This window comes from Microtus ochrogaster, chromosome 1, assembly GCF_000317375.1.
Source record: "Microtus ochrogaster isolate Prairie Vole_2 chromosome 1, MicOch1.0, whole genome shotgun sequence".
NCBI lineage: Eukaryota > Metazoa > Chordata > Mammalia > Rodentia > Cricetidae > Microtus > Microtus ochrogaster.
The window spans coordinates 101,578,743-101,595,322 of NC_022009.1; the positions used below are offsets into that span (position 1 = coordinate 101,578,743).

The 16,580-nt window shown below is 49.6% G+C and overlaps 1 protein-coding gene across 2 annotated transcripts in view; it reads right to left on the reverse strand.

The window, feature by feature from the left end:
- Positions 1–2,493: 2,493 nt before the first annotated feature.
- Positions 2,494–16,580, reverse strand: part of Maml3 (mastermind like transcriptional coactivator 3) — a 416,825-nt gene continuing 402,738 nt past the window's right edge. Inside the window, exons 3-5 of one of the 2 annotated variants that reach the window (XM_026778756.1) lie at positions 12,223–12,474; positions 6,814–6,895; positions 2,494–5,534 (exon numbers count right to left, since the gene is read on the reverse strand). In XM_026778756.1, the coding sequence (XP_026634557.1) occupies positions 4,534–5,534; positions 6,814–6,895; positions 12,223–12,474 (1,335 nt within the window). In that variant the 3' untranslated portion in view covers positions 2,494–4,533. Of the gene's footprint in view, positions 5,535–6,813; positions 6,899–12,222; positions 12,475–16,580 lie in introns of both variants that reach the window. The other variant, XM_026778250.1, reaches the window with a different exon arrangement.

A 16,580-nucleotide genomic window follows, 5' to 3' on the forward strand; every position in this document is an offset into this window, starting at 1 on the left:
GACAATAAATCAAACAGAAGCCAGAAAGTAAGCCATAGGTCACATGCCATAGTCTTGTTCCTTCCCAGGAAGCTTTGTTTTCATGGTTGGACCTCAAAAGATATATCAAAATATCACTAATGAGAAAAAGATCACCCCATTTGTCCCCTGCCCCCACCTCCCCTCTGCCTTTCTCAGACACAGTCCTTGAGACAACTCACCTGAATCTGGGAACGTTCCTTAATCCAGGAAGAAGCTACACGTGTCTCATGTGCCCAGTGACTTCCGGGAAATCTAGAAACGTTGCCTCTTTGTCCCCTCAGCCATAGCTGCTCTGGATATGAACCATACATAGGAAGGAAAAGGTAGACTCGCGGTGCCAGTGACAGTTGCCATGCCAGCAACGTAGGTGACAGAGGGAAGGGTGTTTATAGTGCCCAGGGTGGTTGCTGCTACAGGAAGGGGAGAATGGCAACCGTGCTTGTTACTGTTCATGGGTCGAATGTTTTCAAATGCCCTGGTCTCAGGAGACAAGCTTTCACCTTGGTCCTTGACATAGAGAAATCTTATGAGTCAGTTGAATCCTGGCCCCACCCCCAATCCTGTCCTGACTCCCTAGAGCCATCAGTTCTGGGCATCATCTGGACTGGCATCTACAATCACTTCGTAGAATCCTCTTAGGCCCATGGTAGGCACCTGTGAAAATGGTTGAACATGAACTGCATACCACACATTCAGTTTTATCTTAATAAAATTATAGATTTATTTATTTTTCTTAAGAAGAAAGGTATCCCATTCGAGATCCGGCGCCCAACAGATTTCAGTATAAACTTTAAAGTGAGGAGCATCATCCTTCTCAGAGCGTCATGGTTTTACCCTGTCATCAATCCCCGCTCTCATCCTCCTTCCAACCAAACCAGATCCACTTTTACCACCCGGTTATCTGGCAGAGTCTGAGCTCTACAGGGGCAGCCTTCCTCCACAGCACTGTGAGCCAGCCTGGAAGCCCAGCCCACGGTGGGCAGGGCTAGCCTCTCCTTTCACAGCGGGGTTCATTCTTTCTCCTGGCTCATGTATATGAAAACTCATCTTTGTTTTGGAACCGTTTCTACTGGTGATGTTTTTCTGTGGTCTATTATCTGCTTAACTCAAGAGTTTTGAAATAATGTCATTTTACTACGTTTTAAGTTTAATGGGGGTATCTTAAGGGCGGGTCTTCTCGAAGTGGAGAAATGGATTTCCATGTATGCAATATGTTAATGACGGGCCTGAAGGAAGAGGGGGGAAAAGAAAGTGGGGCAACGGGTGGAAGATGGGAAGAAATCAAACAAGGGAGCAAGTGGCAGCCATGCCCCAGCCTCCAAGGCCCAGCCTCTGCCTGATCCTGCAGAGTTTGTTCACTGGCCTTTTATTATCCCGTAGTAGTGAGCTACTGGCTGGACTTAGAGGAGGATAAGCCTGAAGCATTTTCAGCTCACGGTAGGTACGGGGAAAGCTGGGTCAGACCCTGCGTTGACAGAGGCACAGTGGGCTAGCAGAAACAGGGGACGCGGAGAAGTGCGGGTGTCAAAATTGCCTGCGACAGAGAGCAAGGCTACCGAATTGTTTCCTCCCAATACAGTCCAAATATTTCCATCAAATTTTTACTATCCATTTTCTCTTCATTATATTTTTATACATTTGTGTGTGTGCGTGCCTGCCCATCTGCGCACATAGGCGCATGCGCACTTGAGTCACAGGGGGCTCATCTAGAGGACAAAGGACAACTTGTGGGAGTCAGTTTTCCTCCCATCCTGTGGGTTCCAGGGATCGAACCCAAGTCTCCAGGCTTGGTGGCATGCGCCTTTCCCCTGTGGCGTCATTCCACTGGCCCCGCTATTTTCTGAATGCTCTGGCTGAGCTAATTTTGAATCGTTCTGGCCCTGGATCTATAAACAGACTTCTTCACGTGAGACCCCTCTCCCTTCCGCCACACCCCTCAGGGTACTCTAGCAAATTCAGAAAGTCTCAGTGGCGTGGTTGAACTAAAAAGGCTAGAGAGTGATTGATTTCTACTGTTAAATCATTGTTTAAATAACGACACCACAATGCCGAAAAAGGAATCTTCAGTTACTCCACTAAAACCCGGGAATGATACATCTGAGTAACTGGGGCTGGGCCAGAGAGGGGATCCCAAAGCGAGCTATGCTATGGATTGACTCAGAGAGTGACATCTGATTTCCGTGGGCTGTTTTTTCTTTAAAAGCGGTGTGTCAACATCGCTTTGCCTCTAAATTCCAGAGTTCTGCACACTCCTTAAAGGGTGCTTGATGGACAAAGTAAAAACAGAAAACTAGAAAAATCTGGATAAAATGGAGGAAGTTGCCAATAGGTCATACGGTATAAACCAGGAATTAGATGTCACCCGAAGTTAACACCACCTCTTCGATGATGAGTTGGGGGGAAATAAAAATACTCTATTTTAAACAAACATTATATATATATATATATATATATATTTATATGTATACTTTTTACATATAGTAGACCCAGTGATATCTGTAGCATTGTAAAAACTTATGTACAAATAACTTCTTTTTTTTAGACATTACATATACATCAGCACCGTAGTAAAAACAAAACAAAATGACCTCATTAAAATCTACCATATTAGTTGGTCCTCAGGCTGAGCACTTGCTGGAGGCTTTCCAAGGACAATGGCGCCCACTCTCTCCACCTCCAGTTTCTCCTCATTGCTTATATATTTTTTTCCTGTAACCTGGCAGGAAAAGGTGATACATCTGTATTCTGATTTCTCACTTTACTATTTTTTTTAATTATTATTTTTTGGTTTCCACGTGTCTCCACTCAGTTTCCCTAGCGGCAGTACCCCCCCATTCTGGGAGTCCACAGTCACCTTGCCACCACCTCTTTCGAGAGGCGCACAGCTCCTCACCCTGGTGCCTCTGGCTTTACTTCCTGGCAGAGCAGGTCTGGAACTCTCAGGGTATGGAGACCAGAGCCACAGTGCTCCACGGCAGCCTTCTATACCTTCTCGGGATGTTCGTGGGTATGGCCGGTACAGTCTCCACGGGCTCCTGTCTTCTGGAGTGAGATGGACGTGAAGACAGAGAAGGAAGCCAGTTTGTGGGATGTGTGTGTGTGTGTGTGTGTGCGCAACATCATGGAAGAATGCCATCTGACCTCCAAGATGGGCTTGTGGGAGGGGAGGTACAGAGCGAGAGACAAGGCTTGTGACCACAGAGGTTGTTAATTCCTTCTTAGTTTTCACGTCGGGCAGGTATGCATGCTACCAAGAAGACGGCGGCACAGCCTTCAAGATGGGGGCCGCATCTCTCTCTCTTTAGCGTCTGAACTGGTTAAGGTGGAGTTATGAGTTTTCAGCTTTTCCATCTCTAGCATTTGATATTTGCCTTTCTGATGATGGGGTTGATTCTGGAGCGTCATTGTTGGCATCATCTGAAAGGACGCCAGGCCATTCTTCCCTGGGGATATCTGAAGTGTGGGTATAACGCATAAACCTGCAGCTTTTTATCAGCGCAGCCCACTTGGCTCCTGCGGAGATCTCCCTAAGCCAGACACTGTCTAAATTCTTCTTGTACTTCCTTTGACTTTGCCCCAGGGCTTCCCTTCCTGTAGGGAGAAGTAAAGGCAGGCTGGCACAGAGGCCAGGACTAGAGACAGTGGTGAGGGAGGAAGGGGCTGGGCTGGCAGACACTGAGTCCAGCAGGGGCCTCTCCACGCTATGATCGCAAACAGATGAAAACAGATATGTTGAATCAGATGGGGCCTCCAGGAAGCTCAGCGCAACCTAGAGCGATGGCCACCATGGCCACTGGCAGAAGTTGACCTTCAGGGCTACCAGTTGGGCCCTTCTCAAGTATAGTTGTCAATCCTGGTGAGGGGGCTGGCAGCAACACCTTACCATTCCTGAGGGTCATCGCTGGGCAGGAGACAGATAGCCCTACAGGATCCTTGCTTGTCTCCCTTGGGCCAGCTCAGGCGAGTCCACCGTTCTTCGTGCCTGCCTCCATATCCAGGAACACGTCTGGAAGTAGACATCTCCTTCCATCCAGCATTCAGAGGGTTTCAGACCTATGCGCACTGCCTGTGTGTCTCCCAGCATCCTCCGGCTGGGCTTCCTCTGGCTGAGGCTCCATCTCCGAGGTCTCGGGAACTGAGGCAGGCAGGTCTGAGGGGACCTCATCTTGGGCCACGGTCCCTCTCTGGGTCGGAACGACTCTTTCTGGACCAGTGGGTCCCGGGGTGCTTAGCAGAGGAACTCTTGCTGCCTCGACTTACTCCCCTGCTTCCCACATCTCTTCTCTGCACGGAGGTATCCGCATGACCTCTCTACTTGGTTGTTCTGTGGAAGGCAGGTGGAATGAAGCCCCATGGAGCTGGGGGTTGGCACCCGTACCTTCTCTACTGTCAGCCGGCTGTCGTTTTCTCGGTTTACGTGGGTCAAAAAAACAAAAAACAAGGATGGGGTACCATCCTGTTTCTTTCCCGCCTGTGAGGCTTCCGCCACTACAGCTCTCGGACCCCTCCCGACTAGGGGTTACTGAAGAGTTCATCAAGTTCTTGCATCCACTCATCCCCCGGGCCACTTTTGATGATGGAGTCCACCAGGTCTGTACCGTCCGGGAGGCCAGGGAATGAAGCCCCAGCACCCTCACCACTATAATTGTAGGACATGTCCTGAGCAGGGTTCCGCTCGTAGGCCTGGCCCTGGTTGCTCGCGGCAAAGGTGCCGCCCGCTATCTGCTGCTGGGCTGGGGGCTGGCTGAATGCCGCCATGCCAGGGACACCCTGGTTCAGACCAGACATGACCAACGGCCTCACTTGACTGGGACCTTGCTGCCCTGCAAGTGGTGGCATCATCGGACGGCCCATAGCCGCTGGATTGAGGGTTCTCACTGCGCCGGCGTTAGCGTCCATGACTGACTGGCTCAGTCCCTGTGGGAAGTGTTGTTTTGCCAGTCTTGGCTGACCAGCTTGGAGCGGGTAGCTGGCGCCATTGTTGAATGGCGCCAACTCTCCGCTAGTCCTCCCAGGCACTCCCTGTAGGCCCCTTTGTTGCCAGTTCTGCGCTCCTTGCTGGATGGTTCCCATGACACTCTGAAGCCTTGGTGGGCCTTGGGGCCTCGGCAAGGCCTGGCCCACAGGTCCTTTCAACGGCTGGTGCTGCTGGGTCAGAGCCGAGTTCACCAGCATGCTCTGACCAAAGCCGCTCACCATGCCCACTCCTTGGCCAGAGGCAGGCTGCCTGGGTCCCTGGGCTTGGCTGTGTGGGACGCTCATGCCACTTTGGTTCGGGTGCTGCAACATTTGGGTCATTCCTGTGCTCATGTTGTACATTCCGGGTTGGTTGGGTGGAGGGGCACTATAAGGGGTCAGTCCTATTTCTGACGGGGCTGCTGCTGTGGCCATAGTCCCTGGGTTCTGGGAGGGTCCCATTCCCATCATGCCTGCGTTCTGTGCCATCAACCTTGATGTCCGCATGTTCTGGAGGGCTGCCTGGTTTCTCACGGCCGCTATATCCTGGGGTGAACCTACATGGAGAGAAAGGACAGGCATCACCTGCAATTCTCTGTCAGGATCTTGCAAGGTGTTCTTGGACTCTTCCTTGGGATTGACAGCCCTGTATAGGAAAGGATCTGCTGCAACAATAAATCTTCATAAAAGGTCATTACTTACATGGTTATAAAATGTGAGTTGTGAAAATTTTGCCAAGTATTGAAAAGTATAAAGTCAGAAATTAAAGTCACCCGAATCCCAGCATCCAGAGACGATCCCTGCCAACTCTTATTTATATTTAAATAGAGACAGAAAATTGAGGTCATGCCCCCGTGTTCTGTTTGTTCACGTTCAGAGGCAAGTCATTTCCTATTTTGGGTTTTATGCCATCAAGTCAGTGGGATACCATCTCTTTGGGTGTCCAGAGAATGTACCATGGGCTAAATTGAGGGTGGTGGCAGATGTCTGTAAGCCTATCAACCTGGAGGACAGGGAGGCGTGAGGATTGTGAATGCAAGCCTGGGCTACACAGCGAACTCCAGGTTGGCTGGAAGTATATAGTGGGATTCTGTGTCAGCAAGGGGGAGGGGGATGAAGAAGAGGAGAGGAGGAGGAAGAATAAATAATGTCTGTTCGCTGCATATTCTCTGTATGCAGTGGAATTCAGTTCAGTAGAGAATCCATTCAATGAAGTCCCCATTTGACTGTTTTTTCCCCTTTAGGACTTGAGTAGGATTGGGGGTAGAAGGTCATTACCGCTGCTTACAAGTCATCTGGCCAACGAGACAGATTTTAGATCCACTTTGTAGCTCTCTATGAGCTTTCGTGTCCAACAGCCAGAAAAAGAAGCCATCCTGTCTCTTGTTACTTGGCAAAGAATCTCATGTCTTTCTGTAGCAAAGCTCACTGTTTTGGATTGGGAATCATTCCGCACCCCATGCCCCTTCTTGTCCCTCCCTCCTCCTCTCTGTCACTAAGATGACTGTCTAGTCATGCAAACAAGACTGATATTGGGGCCGACAAGCGCTAGCTTGTTAAGGTTGCTCAACAATCAAAATACTTTGTAGCCTCGACAAAGCAGAGCGGTCTGAGTCTTGCTACTCCACTTCACCCTGAGCTGGCTAGAGCTTCTCTGTGACCACCAAGGATCAGCAGGCATCACAGGGGTCCTCCAGGAATCCTTTAGGGTTGCTTCTTTTAGTTTGCCAGTTATTCGGTTAGCTGGTCACTACCCGGACATAAAGAGCGTGCAAAGCAATTCACTGGCTGCAGACCCGCGGGGAGTCAGGGCCAGGAGATACCCTGTGGCCTCACCTTGGAACTGATTGACCTGCTGCACTGGGTACGGTGTCCGCTGCTGCTGGAGGTGCTGGCGGGGCAGGTGTGACTGCTGTAACTGCTAGAACGACAGAAGACAAGAGAAGCGGAGGTGAGACGGGACAGCACACGGTTGAGTGCCTGCCAGCTTTGATGAAGGCGGTGTATTATTGTTTCCCCAAACTAAAGTTTGTGTGGGAAAACAACATGCATGTAGGCAAGGGCTGCAGAAAGTGAACGAGTGAGCAGATTTTTATGATGTGGAAACACCAAGAAAACTAGTCCCACCCTAAACTCCAGAAAAGGATGCTGCCCAGAAGCTCCCGTCATTCCTCTCTCTTGACCGAGAGCTCCATTAGCTAAACTCTGACCCACATGGACTACTCTTCATGGAGTCTGTACTTCCCTGAACCCAGGTGTTACAATAAGGACTCTGAGCTTGACGGTTTCCGTTTCTCAGAAGATGGATTCCTTCATGCTGAGATGTACGGCTCATCTTCGCCACTGCCTAGGAGTCTACCATATAGCCGGACCACAGCTTACTTATTCTGCTAGAGACAGCCATTTAGGGGGTCGCTGGTCTGGGGCTGCGGCAGCTAGAGCTGCTGCGACATAGCTTCTGCCGATGTGTCCTTAAATTTCTGGTGTTTACCTTGCTGTCTCACGTACCAACTGAAGCAATTTTAATTTTGATTTTCCAGTATCAGCCTGACTGCTCTCCTTAGCACTATGGGGACCTGGCTCAAAGGAACAAGCAATGACTTTTTAATGACCTAAGTAGATGCTATGGTTACAGGAAAATAGGCTCCTCGAGACACACACACACACGAATCTTATTCCCATGAAGTCACATCACCTGTACGGTACATGTCTACAAGTAAAATACTCTGAATTTGGCCAGGCAGGGTGGCACACGCTTCAATCCTAGCACTTGAGAGGCAGAAGCGGGTGGATCTCTGTGAGTTCGAGGGCAGCCTGGTCTACAAAGTGAGTTCCAGGATGGCCAAGGCTACACTGAGAAACCCTGTCTCAAAAAGCTAAAAAACAAACAAGCAAAAAACCCCTCTGAGTTTGCTGCTCTGAAGCCAATAGTAAGATTCCACTTGTTCTAGGAGGCGGAGGCCCACCTTTTACCACCTTTTAGTTTTCTTTGCCGCAGGGGGAGTCTGTGCTAGAAGCGTAGTTCCCAACCCCGGGCAGGCTGTTTCGATCTTTTCCCTGTGCAAAGGGCAAGGGGAAAGAGCAGGGACGGAGGCTTTGAGTTCTTGGTTGACCATCAAGTACCCATGTGACCTTCGAGGCCACTTAACCTCTTTCCGGCAACTGCTGAATAGTCACTAAGTACTTCTCATCTGTGAGGGCTAAGAGAACATGCAACCAGATCCCTGCTCTTTAGAGTGTTCCTTATAAAAATAACACCCACCGGCTACTTCTTACCACATGTGTCTTCTTCTATTTTCTCTCTCAAGTTTGTTCCTGGGCAGGTCTGTAATTTTCCATTTTTCTTTCTTTTCCTCTAAAGGCCAGCCAGCATTCTGGCATCCAAAGGGGGAAAAAAAACCCAGCCAGAAACAGCCTCTGGCCTGTTGACCCCAGCCTGTGTGTCTACCGTAGGATTCTACACAAAAGAGATTAATCAATGCATAGACCATTATGAGCGTAGGCCAGAGACCACGCAACCCTTTCAGGCAATAACCCAAGGACATTATTGAGAGCGAGTTGAGCTTTCAAAAGTTTCTGGGGAGATAGCTGAGTCAGCCAAACAATTAACTGCCTCAGAAGCCAAGACCCTGAGTTTGAGTCCTAGAGCTCAGGTTTTTGTTTCTGTTTTGTTTTTGTTTTTTAAGCAGCCATGGTGTAAACCCAGGGCTGGGGAGGCAGAAGCAGGCCGTTCTCTGGTCAAACAGTCTAACCTACTTCAGAAGCTCCAGGCCTGGAGAGACTCTGTGTTAATAAACAATGTGGAGAGTGCCAGAAGGCGGCTATCTGTGGTTGATCCATGGTCTCCACGTGTAAAACACACACACACATACACGCACGCACATGCACACACACACACACGTGCGCGTACACACACACACAGACACACACACACACATGTCAGATTTTCTATACAGTCTACAAGGTTTCTGGCCTCATTTACAGGGAGGGATACGTCTGCCTCAGGTTAGGGTGTGGCCCGGCATCAGGCTTGGCTCGACCTTGTTCAAGGTCTGTGGTCTCCAACCACAGGGGCTCCTCCCCAGCTTCAGTCTTCCCACCAGTAAACGACGGGACGTCATTATCACGACCCCTTGCCTGGAACCTCAAATGGGAAGTTCTGTTCAACCCGTGTTGAGTGGAGGAGAGGGACACGCTACGTGCTTGCCGAGAACCAGGGCTTAGCCTCGGTCCCCACCTGCTTTGAACCTTCTCGCTCTGCTTGCCAGGTCAGCTGAGTTCCTGAAGACAGCAGGCAGGATCTCAAACCCCTGTGACCCCTCACCCGGACTTTCAGGAAACACGAGTGTTTCCAATATACCATTTCCAGAACTGAAGGCGCTGGGGCATGCTTACTATGTAGAGACTGAGGAAAATCACAGATTTGCTGATGTGTCAGTCAAATTTCCTCTCAGGGCTGGGGGCTGGGGTGCAGCTCTGCACAGAACACTTGCCTCACGAGTGTGAGGCTCTGGGTTCCGTTCGCAGCACTGCCAACTACAACAGGGAACAAATCTCAAAGGAGAAAGCCAAGACCATCCCACTGAGCAGCCCAAATCACCTGTACCTCATCATCAACACACAGGGCACAGGCAGGCAAGACGTTACATTGACATGGGCGGTACACGCGGCTGTAGCTTTTCTACAACAATCCCTGATGCTGTTGTGTGTCCTATGAGCCATTCCCATTACATCTGTGCACACGGTTTCCTATGGAGTTGGCAGGCCATTATTTCAAGTCATCTTTAAGACAGGAAATTACGTAAACCTAACCTGCTAGATAAAGACAGGCTGTTTTTTTTTTTAATTATGCATGTGCTTGCGTGTGTGCCCGTGCACATACACAGACACACACACATGAACATATACATGTGTGTGGTGTGTGCCAAGGCACTAATGGGGACAGGACAGGACAACCTCTGATATTTATCTTCACCTCCTATCTTGTTTGAGATAGGGTCTCTTGCTTGCTTCAATATGCCAGCTAGCTGACCTGGTAGCTTCTGAGGGTCCCCATGTTCCTTCCCCCACCCCACTGTAGGAATGTTGTGATTCCAGATGGATGCTGTATTATCATATTATGTATTATAATAACACACCTGGTATTAAATGCACATCTTCATGCTTCTATAGCGAGCATTTTACCCATCTCTTCAGCCTTACTTGATTTATTTATTTGTTCAAAATCACATTAACTGCGGAAGAACAGAGTCCTGACCCTGAGCCAAGTGGTTTCAACTCCTAATTTGTGCCTCTAGCTGCTAAGGCAACTCAGTTTCCTGCTTCCTCCGTGTTTTCCAGGGAGTCCCACCTCGCCATAGTTCTGAGGGCTTTCTGTCTCCCTGCACACAGGCAAGGGTCTGTCTGACACACCTCTTCCTGCAATCTTCCCCTTCCCTTTTCATTTCTTCCCCAGGACTCGGCCGAGTGGACTGTGCTGTGACTTGGAAGCACACCCCTGGGTGGGTACAGATGAGTTCTGCCTGGCCACCCTGCCTCCTTCTGGGCCTTGGCTGCCGCACGCATATCAGAAATCATTTCTCAGGGCACCAGGCACACCTGAAAATGTCCTGGGTTTGGTGGAGGAGAGATTTACAAAGCCCAGAGTCCCTTAGCGGCTCCATTCATCACTGCTGGGGAGATATTAGCGCAGCTCCTTGTCACACACCTTATGCGGGGTGAGCTCGATAGAGGGTTGTTTGTACAATGGCTGCCAGGTGGCCGGCTGACCTTGGTAAAAAGGGAGATAATTGCATAGCTGCTCGGAACAAAAGCAAAAAACGAGGAACATTAGCACGCGCCACTCAACAGGACACCTTTTTCTCTTTGGTGGTGTTTGTGACTGCTGCTCCTGGTGGGTAGGGACCTTGATGAGCCTGTGTCCTACTCAGCGCCTTGAAGAGGAAATTCCAAAATTCTAATTCTATTAGGAGCGAGAATGAGCAAGAGCCGGAGCCATTGCACCTGTGATACAGAGCCTGCCTGCCTTATGAGACGCGCACAGGGGCCATCAGGGGATCTCCTGTGGACAGTCCTAGGCGATTCCTTGGGATAACACTAAATCAGGGCACCAGCGTCTCTGTAAACAAAACAAATCAAAGCCTACAGGGGCAGTCTGCAGGGAAGGCTTTCTTTCAGAGCTGGAGGAGTTATATGGCTGGGGCCAACGAGGCGGCCGAGGGTAAGGGCATGTTTGTCCTAGGCCTTCCTTTAACTCACATATGGCCTGAGCTATAGGGAAAGGTGTTGGGACTTTCTCCAGTTGCATCCTCTCCTCAACTCTGTCCAAGTTCCCAGAGAGTTCTCCACCTTGTTGTAATATCGCCAGGCTACCATTTCAGTAGAATTCTCCACTCTTTCCTTCTGAGCTATTTGTTTTTATTTTATTTTATTTTGCTGTGTGTGTGTGTGTGTGTGTGTGTGTGTGTGTGTGTGTGTGTGTGAGAGAGAGAGAGAGAGAGAGAGAGAGAGAGAGAGAGAGAGAGGGGTCCATCCCCAGATTCATTCCTCAGGGGCCATTCACCTTGTTTTATAAGTGTGTGTGTGAGGGAGAGAGAGAGGGAGAGGGAGAGGGAGAGGGAGAGGGAGAGGGAGAGGGAGAGAGGGAGAGAGAGACATCAACCCTGAGTTTCATTCTTCAGGGACCATCTACCTTGTTTTGTGAGACAGGACCTGGCTAGCACACCCCATGGATCCACCTCCCCAGTGCTGGAACGAAGATGGAGCACCACCCATGCCTGGCTTTTTACACAGGTTCTGCAGGTAAACCAAGGTCCTTCTGCTTGCATGGCAAGCCCCTTACCAACTGAACTACCTTCCCTAGCTCATGTATTATTTGTATTATTACTATTTAGCTTGCTACTAGCAATATCAAGGCCTGTGGTAGCTGTGAGCTAGCCCCTACTACAGGCTGATTATAAAGACCCCTGTACCAGAAAGCAGGAGGAAGGGGGTTGGTATGCATGGAAGAATTGTCTTCAGGAAACAGGCCTTCAAATTGATGGTTAAAGCCTGTCTTTAAAGAACAAACTAATGATGCCTAGCTAATTGAAAAGGCGTAACTTCCACAGGTTCTTCTAGGCTTCTGTGAAGGACTGGTCTATGAGCATCTAAACAGGGACAAGATGCCTTCTTCACAAACAGCAGGGGCCAAGTAAGTGCTCGGTGAATTGATGGCTAACACCTTGTAGGGAGGGTGTCATCTACCTGCTCAGCCAGGATCTGCTGCTGCTGCTGCTGCTGTTGCCTCTGCTCCCGAAGGAACTGTTGCTTCTGATGCTCCATCAGCTGGGCTCGTTGGTCCATTAGCATCTGCTTCATGATGGCTGCCTGTGGCTGGCCCCCTAGAAAGCCAAGTCCCCCAGGACTGGCTCCTGAGACCATGCTGGTCGACCCCGGCGGCGGCACAGAGTTCTGCATGGGGCCCGCGGTCCTGGGAAGACCAGCTGCATGCTGCTCCTATAAGGACCAGAAGAAAGCAATTTAGAAATTCTGCTGGGATGCTTCCTGTCATTTCATGGGAAACTTCTCTTGAGGGGAACGAGGTCCTAGTTTGGGGATTCTAGGGGTCCTGAGGGGTACCCATTATACCGCCAGAAAACCATCTTGTAATCCTGCATAAAAACCATCGCGCAGGCCTCACCATAGCAGAACTGGAGAGGCGACAGAGGCGGGGAACAGTAACAGAGAGTGGGTCTGCTTCTGATGGGATGTCATGGCGGCTGTGCACTGGGATTTCGACACTCGATTTCCCTAAAGAAGGGAACTACAGCCTCAGGCTGGGCTCACAGTAAGTCTCAAAGGCAACATCCATCCCTGCCTTTCCTGATAACCCCTACCTCTGCCAGTCTACGTTGCTACAACGGACATCTTAGTAGACAGGAGTGACATACAAGAGGACGCATCCTGCCGGAGCACAGTAACAAACAGACTTGATGCTGGATGTTAGTTTATCGAACCAAAACACCAGCTTTCGTACGTGTATGAGTGAGCGCGTTCACATGTGCGCCTGCGTGTCCATTTTAAATTCTGTCAGGCTTTTGATAGTAGGAACTGGGATGTTTTATCTTGATCAAAGTTATGTAACTTTGATCTTTTTGGTCTGTTTTTTGTTTGTTTGTTTGTTTGTGTTTGTTGTTGTTTTTTTGAGACAAGGTTCTCTGTAACCCTGTAACCTTAGCTGTTCTGTTCTGGAACTCACTCCATAGACCAGGGTGACCTCGAACTCAAGAGATCCACTTGCCTCTGTCATATATATATATATATATTCATAATATATATATTCATATATATGAAGTGAAAGGAAAACATTTTAAAAAGCAATGTAATCTCCCAATCTCTTTAAAAATAGAATTGCGTCTCATGTGTCCGGGACAATTTCAGCACTGGGGCCTGGACGGGGACTTTTGATTCTATAATTACTTGTCAGAGAGCTGGCAGTAACTTTTAGGGACCGGCCCCTAGGGAAGAGAGTTAGTGGGGCAAACGGCTAATCCCACAGAGCCCAGGGGCTATCTGGAAAATGCCCCCAGAAGGGACGTCTACGTAGCTGGACAGTGGCTACTACCAGCGGGAGAAAGCTAACGGGCACAGAAGGTTTGCAGACACAAAATTCGGTTTCTAGACACTTCTATCGACACCCTGGCAATGGCAAATGCTGTCTGAACGCTCTGTGGAAACAGTCTTTCCAGTTCACTGGCGTCAAGCAACTAATCTGAGCACAGAGACACACCACGGTAATGGCACTCACATAAGGACAGGAGTTGCCCTACCGTGAGACAGTCTCATAGGGCCTAATAAGAGGAATCACTGGGAATAACCACCATTATTTTAAGGTATAATCCAAACTGGACTTTCATATAGCCTCCGCTTTAGAGTCGCTACTGTTTTCATATAGATGCGGTTGATCGTGCTCGCAATTTTATCTCAAAATACAGACATAAGCTTATGTTTGCCTCTCTGAGGCCAGTGTGGGGTTGATGCTGGCCCTCCTGGTGCCGACCCAGGCAGGTGGTCCTTCCTGGCAGGGTTCCTCCTACACTGAATCTCTAGACTCTCTGCCTCCCTGCATCCAAACAAAATGTACCAGTTCTATTGCCCCAGAAACAGGAGCCGAGGGAACTATGGTTCGTTGGTGTGGTTCAGGCTGCACCAGTAACAGGACAGGCCATAAGAGAACCGGGGTGCTGACTTTGAGTCTACATCAAATATTCTTCCCACTCTGGCCTTCTCTGAAGAGTGTCAAGCACAGATATTAGAACAGCTTGTAGACTAAATATGAAATATGTTGCTCATAAAAATACCGTGTTGTGCTAGCTAAATTATGTGTCTCTACGTGCTCCTATGTACCAACACCCACAGAGGTTCGAAGAGGGCGTTGGATCCCTTGGATCTGGAGTTATGGGCAGCTGTGAGCCTCCTGATGTGGGTGCTGGGAACAAAATTCTGGCCTGAGAAGATCTGCTTAACTCCTAACTGCTGAGCCATCTCAATAATCCACTATACTTGCTTTTTTATTTATGCGTGTTCTCTATAATAAGGTTGAGAGCTATGAGATATTTTTAATGTCAATAAAAGGCCTTATGCTAAAAGATGGGTGCTCTGATGGCTGTGGGGATCTAGGTCCAGGAGCGAGTTCCCTTACCTTCCAGTTCTGGCTACCTGTCTCTAAGCCCTTCTTCCTTCAGGATCAAGTTGTTTCTTGACACCTTGAGAGACAAATGGCTGACCAACTTAACACTTTCACAAACGAGCTAACACTTGAGTGGAGCTGGCCAACTGGCAGAAGGGCAGATAATAGTTTTTCTTTCATGCATTTCAGTCTATTTAATATTTCCTGGTTTTGATGAAGAGATCTGAAGGGGAAATGTGACCAAAGAAAAGACAACACTTTCTTTAGCTTGTTTGTCGAAGGGTGGCCTTGTTTCTCTTCCTTCACTTTGGGATTTTATTGCCCCTGCGACCCCCTGCGAGGCAAATAAGGTGATGATATTCAGCCTGCCAGACACATTTTTGTCCCTGTGGACACAGTGAAGGTATCATCTCCGGGGTTACTTCCATCCCCCAAATGGTCCTGTCCCCAAAGTTCTTAGGGTTCTCGATGCAGACTACAAGACCCAATGGCTAGAATGTAGCCCTCCAAAGGCAACATCTTTAGGGGCTTCCCAGCAAGCAGCACACAGGTGTGGGTCCCAGAGTGTGAAAGCGCACCGTGACTGGCTTCCCAAACCAAGCTGCCGTGGGCGGTTGTTTGGCTGTTTATGTCACACGACTTCTTTTAACCCCGACTCTAAGTGGGCTTAATGAGAAAGAGCCTGTCAAATTCGAGGATTCCAAGTCCCTGCTCTTGTTTCTAAGGAGGGGGACACACTGCGTTGTGCAATTAGAGAAAACCAGAGTGAGCTTTCGTCACGCGACATGCAATGCCTGGGAGCCAAATGATGCAGTATTTTTAGTTTTAATTACTGGTTTGTTCTCCACTCCCAGCCCAGCGACCTCCCTTGCTTTCCACCCCAGAATCTTAATACACTCGCTTCCCGTCGCATCCAATTTGCTACGCAGATCTTCGTGCCTCTCCAAACACTCACTCTTCAGTAAAATAGGGGGGAGGAAAAAAAGAGATCAAAACCAGAGAACGCGTCTTACACATGCATACCTTCCGCTCCAGGGACAAGAGCTTAACAACTTTCTAACCGCTCGAGTGAGGTGGGGGGATGTAAAAAACACTCTAACCTCCCCCAAAGAGGCAGTTTCCGACTTCAAAAATCAGAGGCGATAAAAATATCTTCCGAGAACAGCCAGCTGTTTATTTATAAACCCACTTGTGGGGAAACTTGCTTTCTCTGAAGGGATTATTATTATTATTATTCTCAAGAACACGCAGCGTTTGGGTGATAGTGGTCAGAGATGCAGAGGGTAGGGAAGATCATGGGTTCTTGGGAGGGACAGGATGCGATATCCTGGGTACCTGGATCCAGGAGGCCCCTGGGCTTCAGTCTTATCTAGGCGGCCCCGAGGGGGACCCTCTTGAGCAGCTGCTGTTCCGCCGGCAGCCCAGCAGATGGTGGTGTGAGCCCGGGACCGCACTCCAGGCCTCGCGCTGAGCCCGCGCCCCCCGCCCCCCGCCCAACGCAGATGGCTTAATCAGGCCTCGGTCCCCCGCCCCGTCAGGGCCGGCGCTGCGGACGTGGAGCCAGGCAGTCAAGTGTTACTGCGTACAGCAGGTAGCCTGGCAACTGCGAGCATAATACGGAGCAGATGGTGTTCGCACGGCGTGATGGACATCACACACGACAGCCTGAGACAATCCAGGAATTCCCTGGTGGCTTAAGGCCCTCTTTGCACAAAATGAGTTCTCTCTCCATGGTCGTGCATCTTGGGGTGGGGGCGGAGGTTTCTCCCATCCCCACGCTCCGACTGACACTGAACTGGTTTCTTATTACCGACTTTTCTCCAGCCAGAGGGAAGAGGGACTTGGGGAGGAGGGCAGGAGGACGTAAAAAGAAAACGGAGGATTGGGAGCTGGAGGAGATGCTGGGGGATTGTGGCGGCCAGACCCTGGGGCA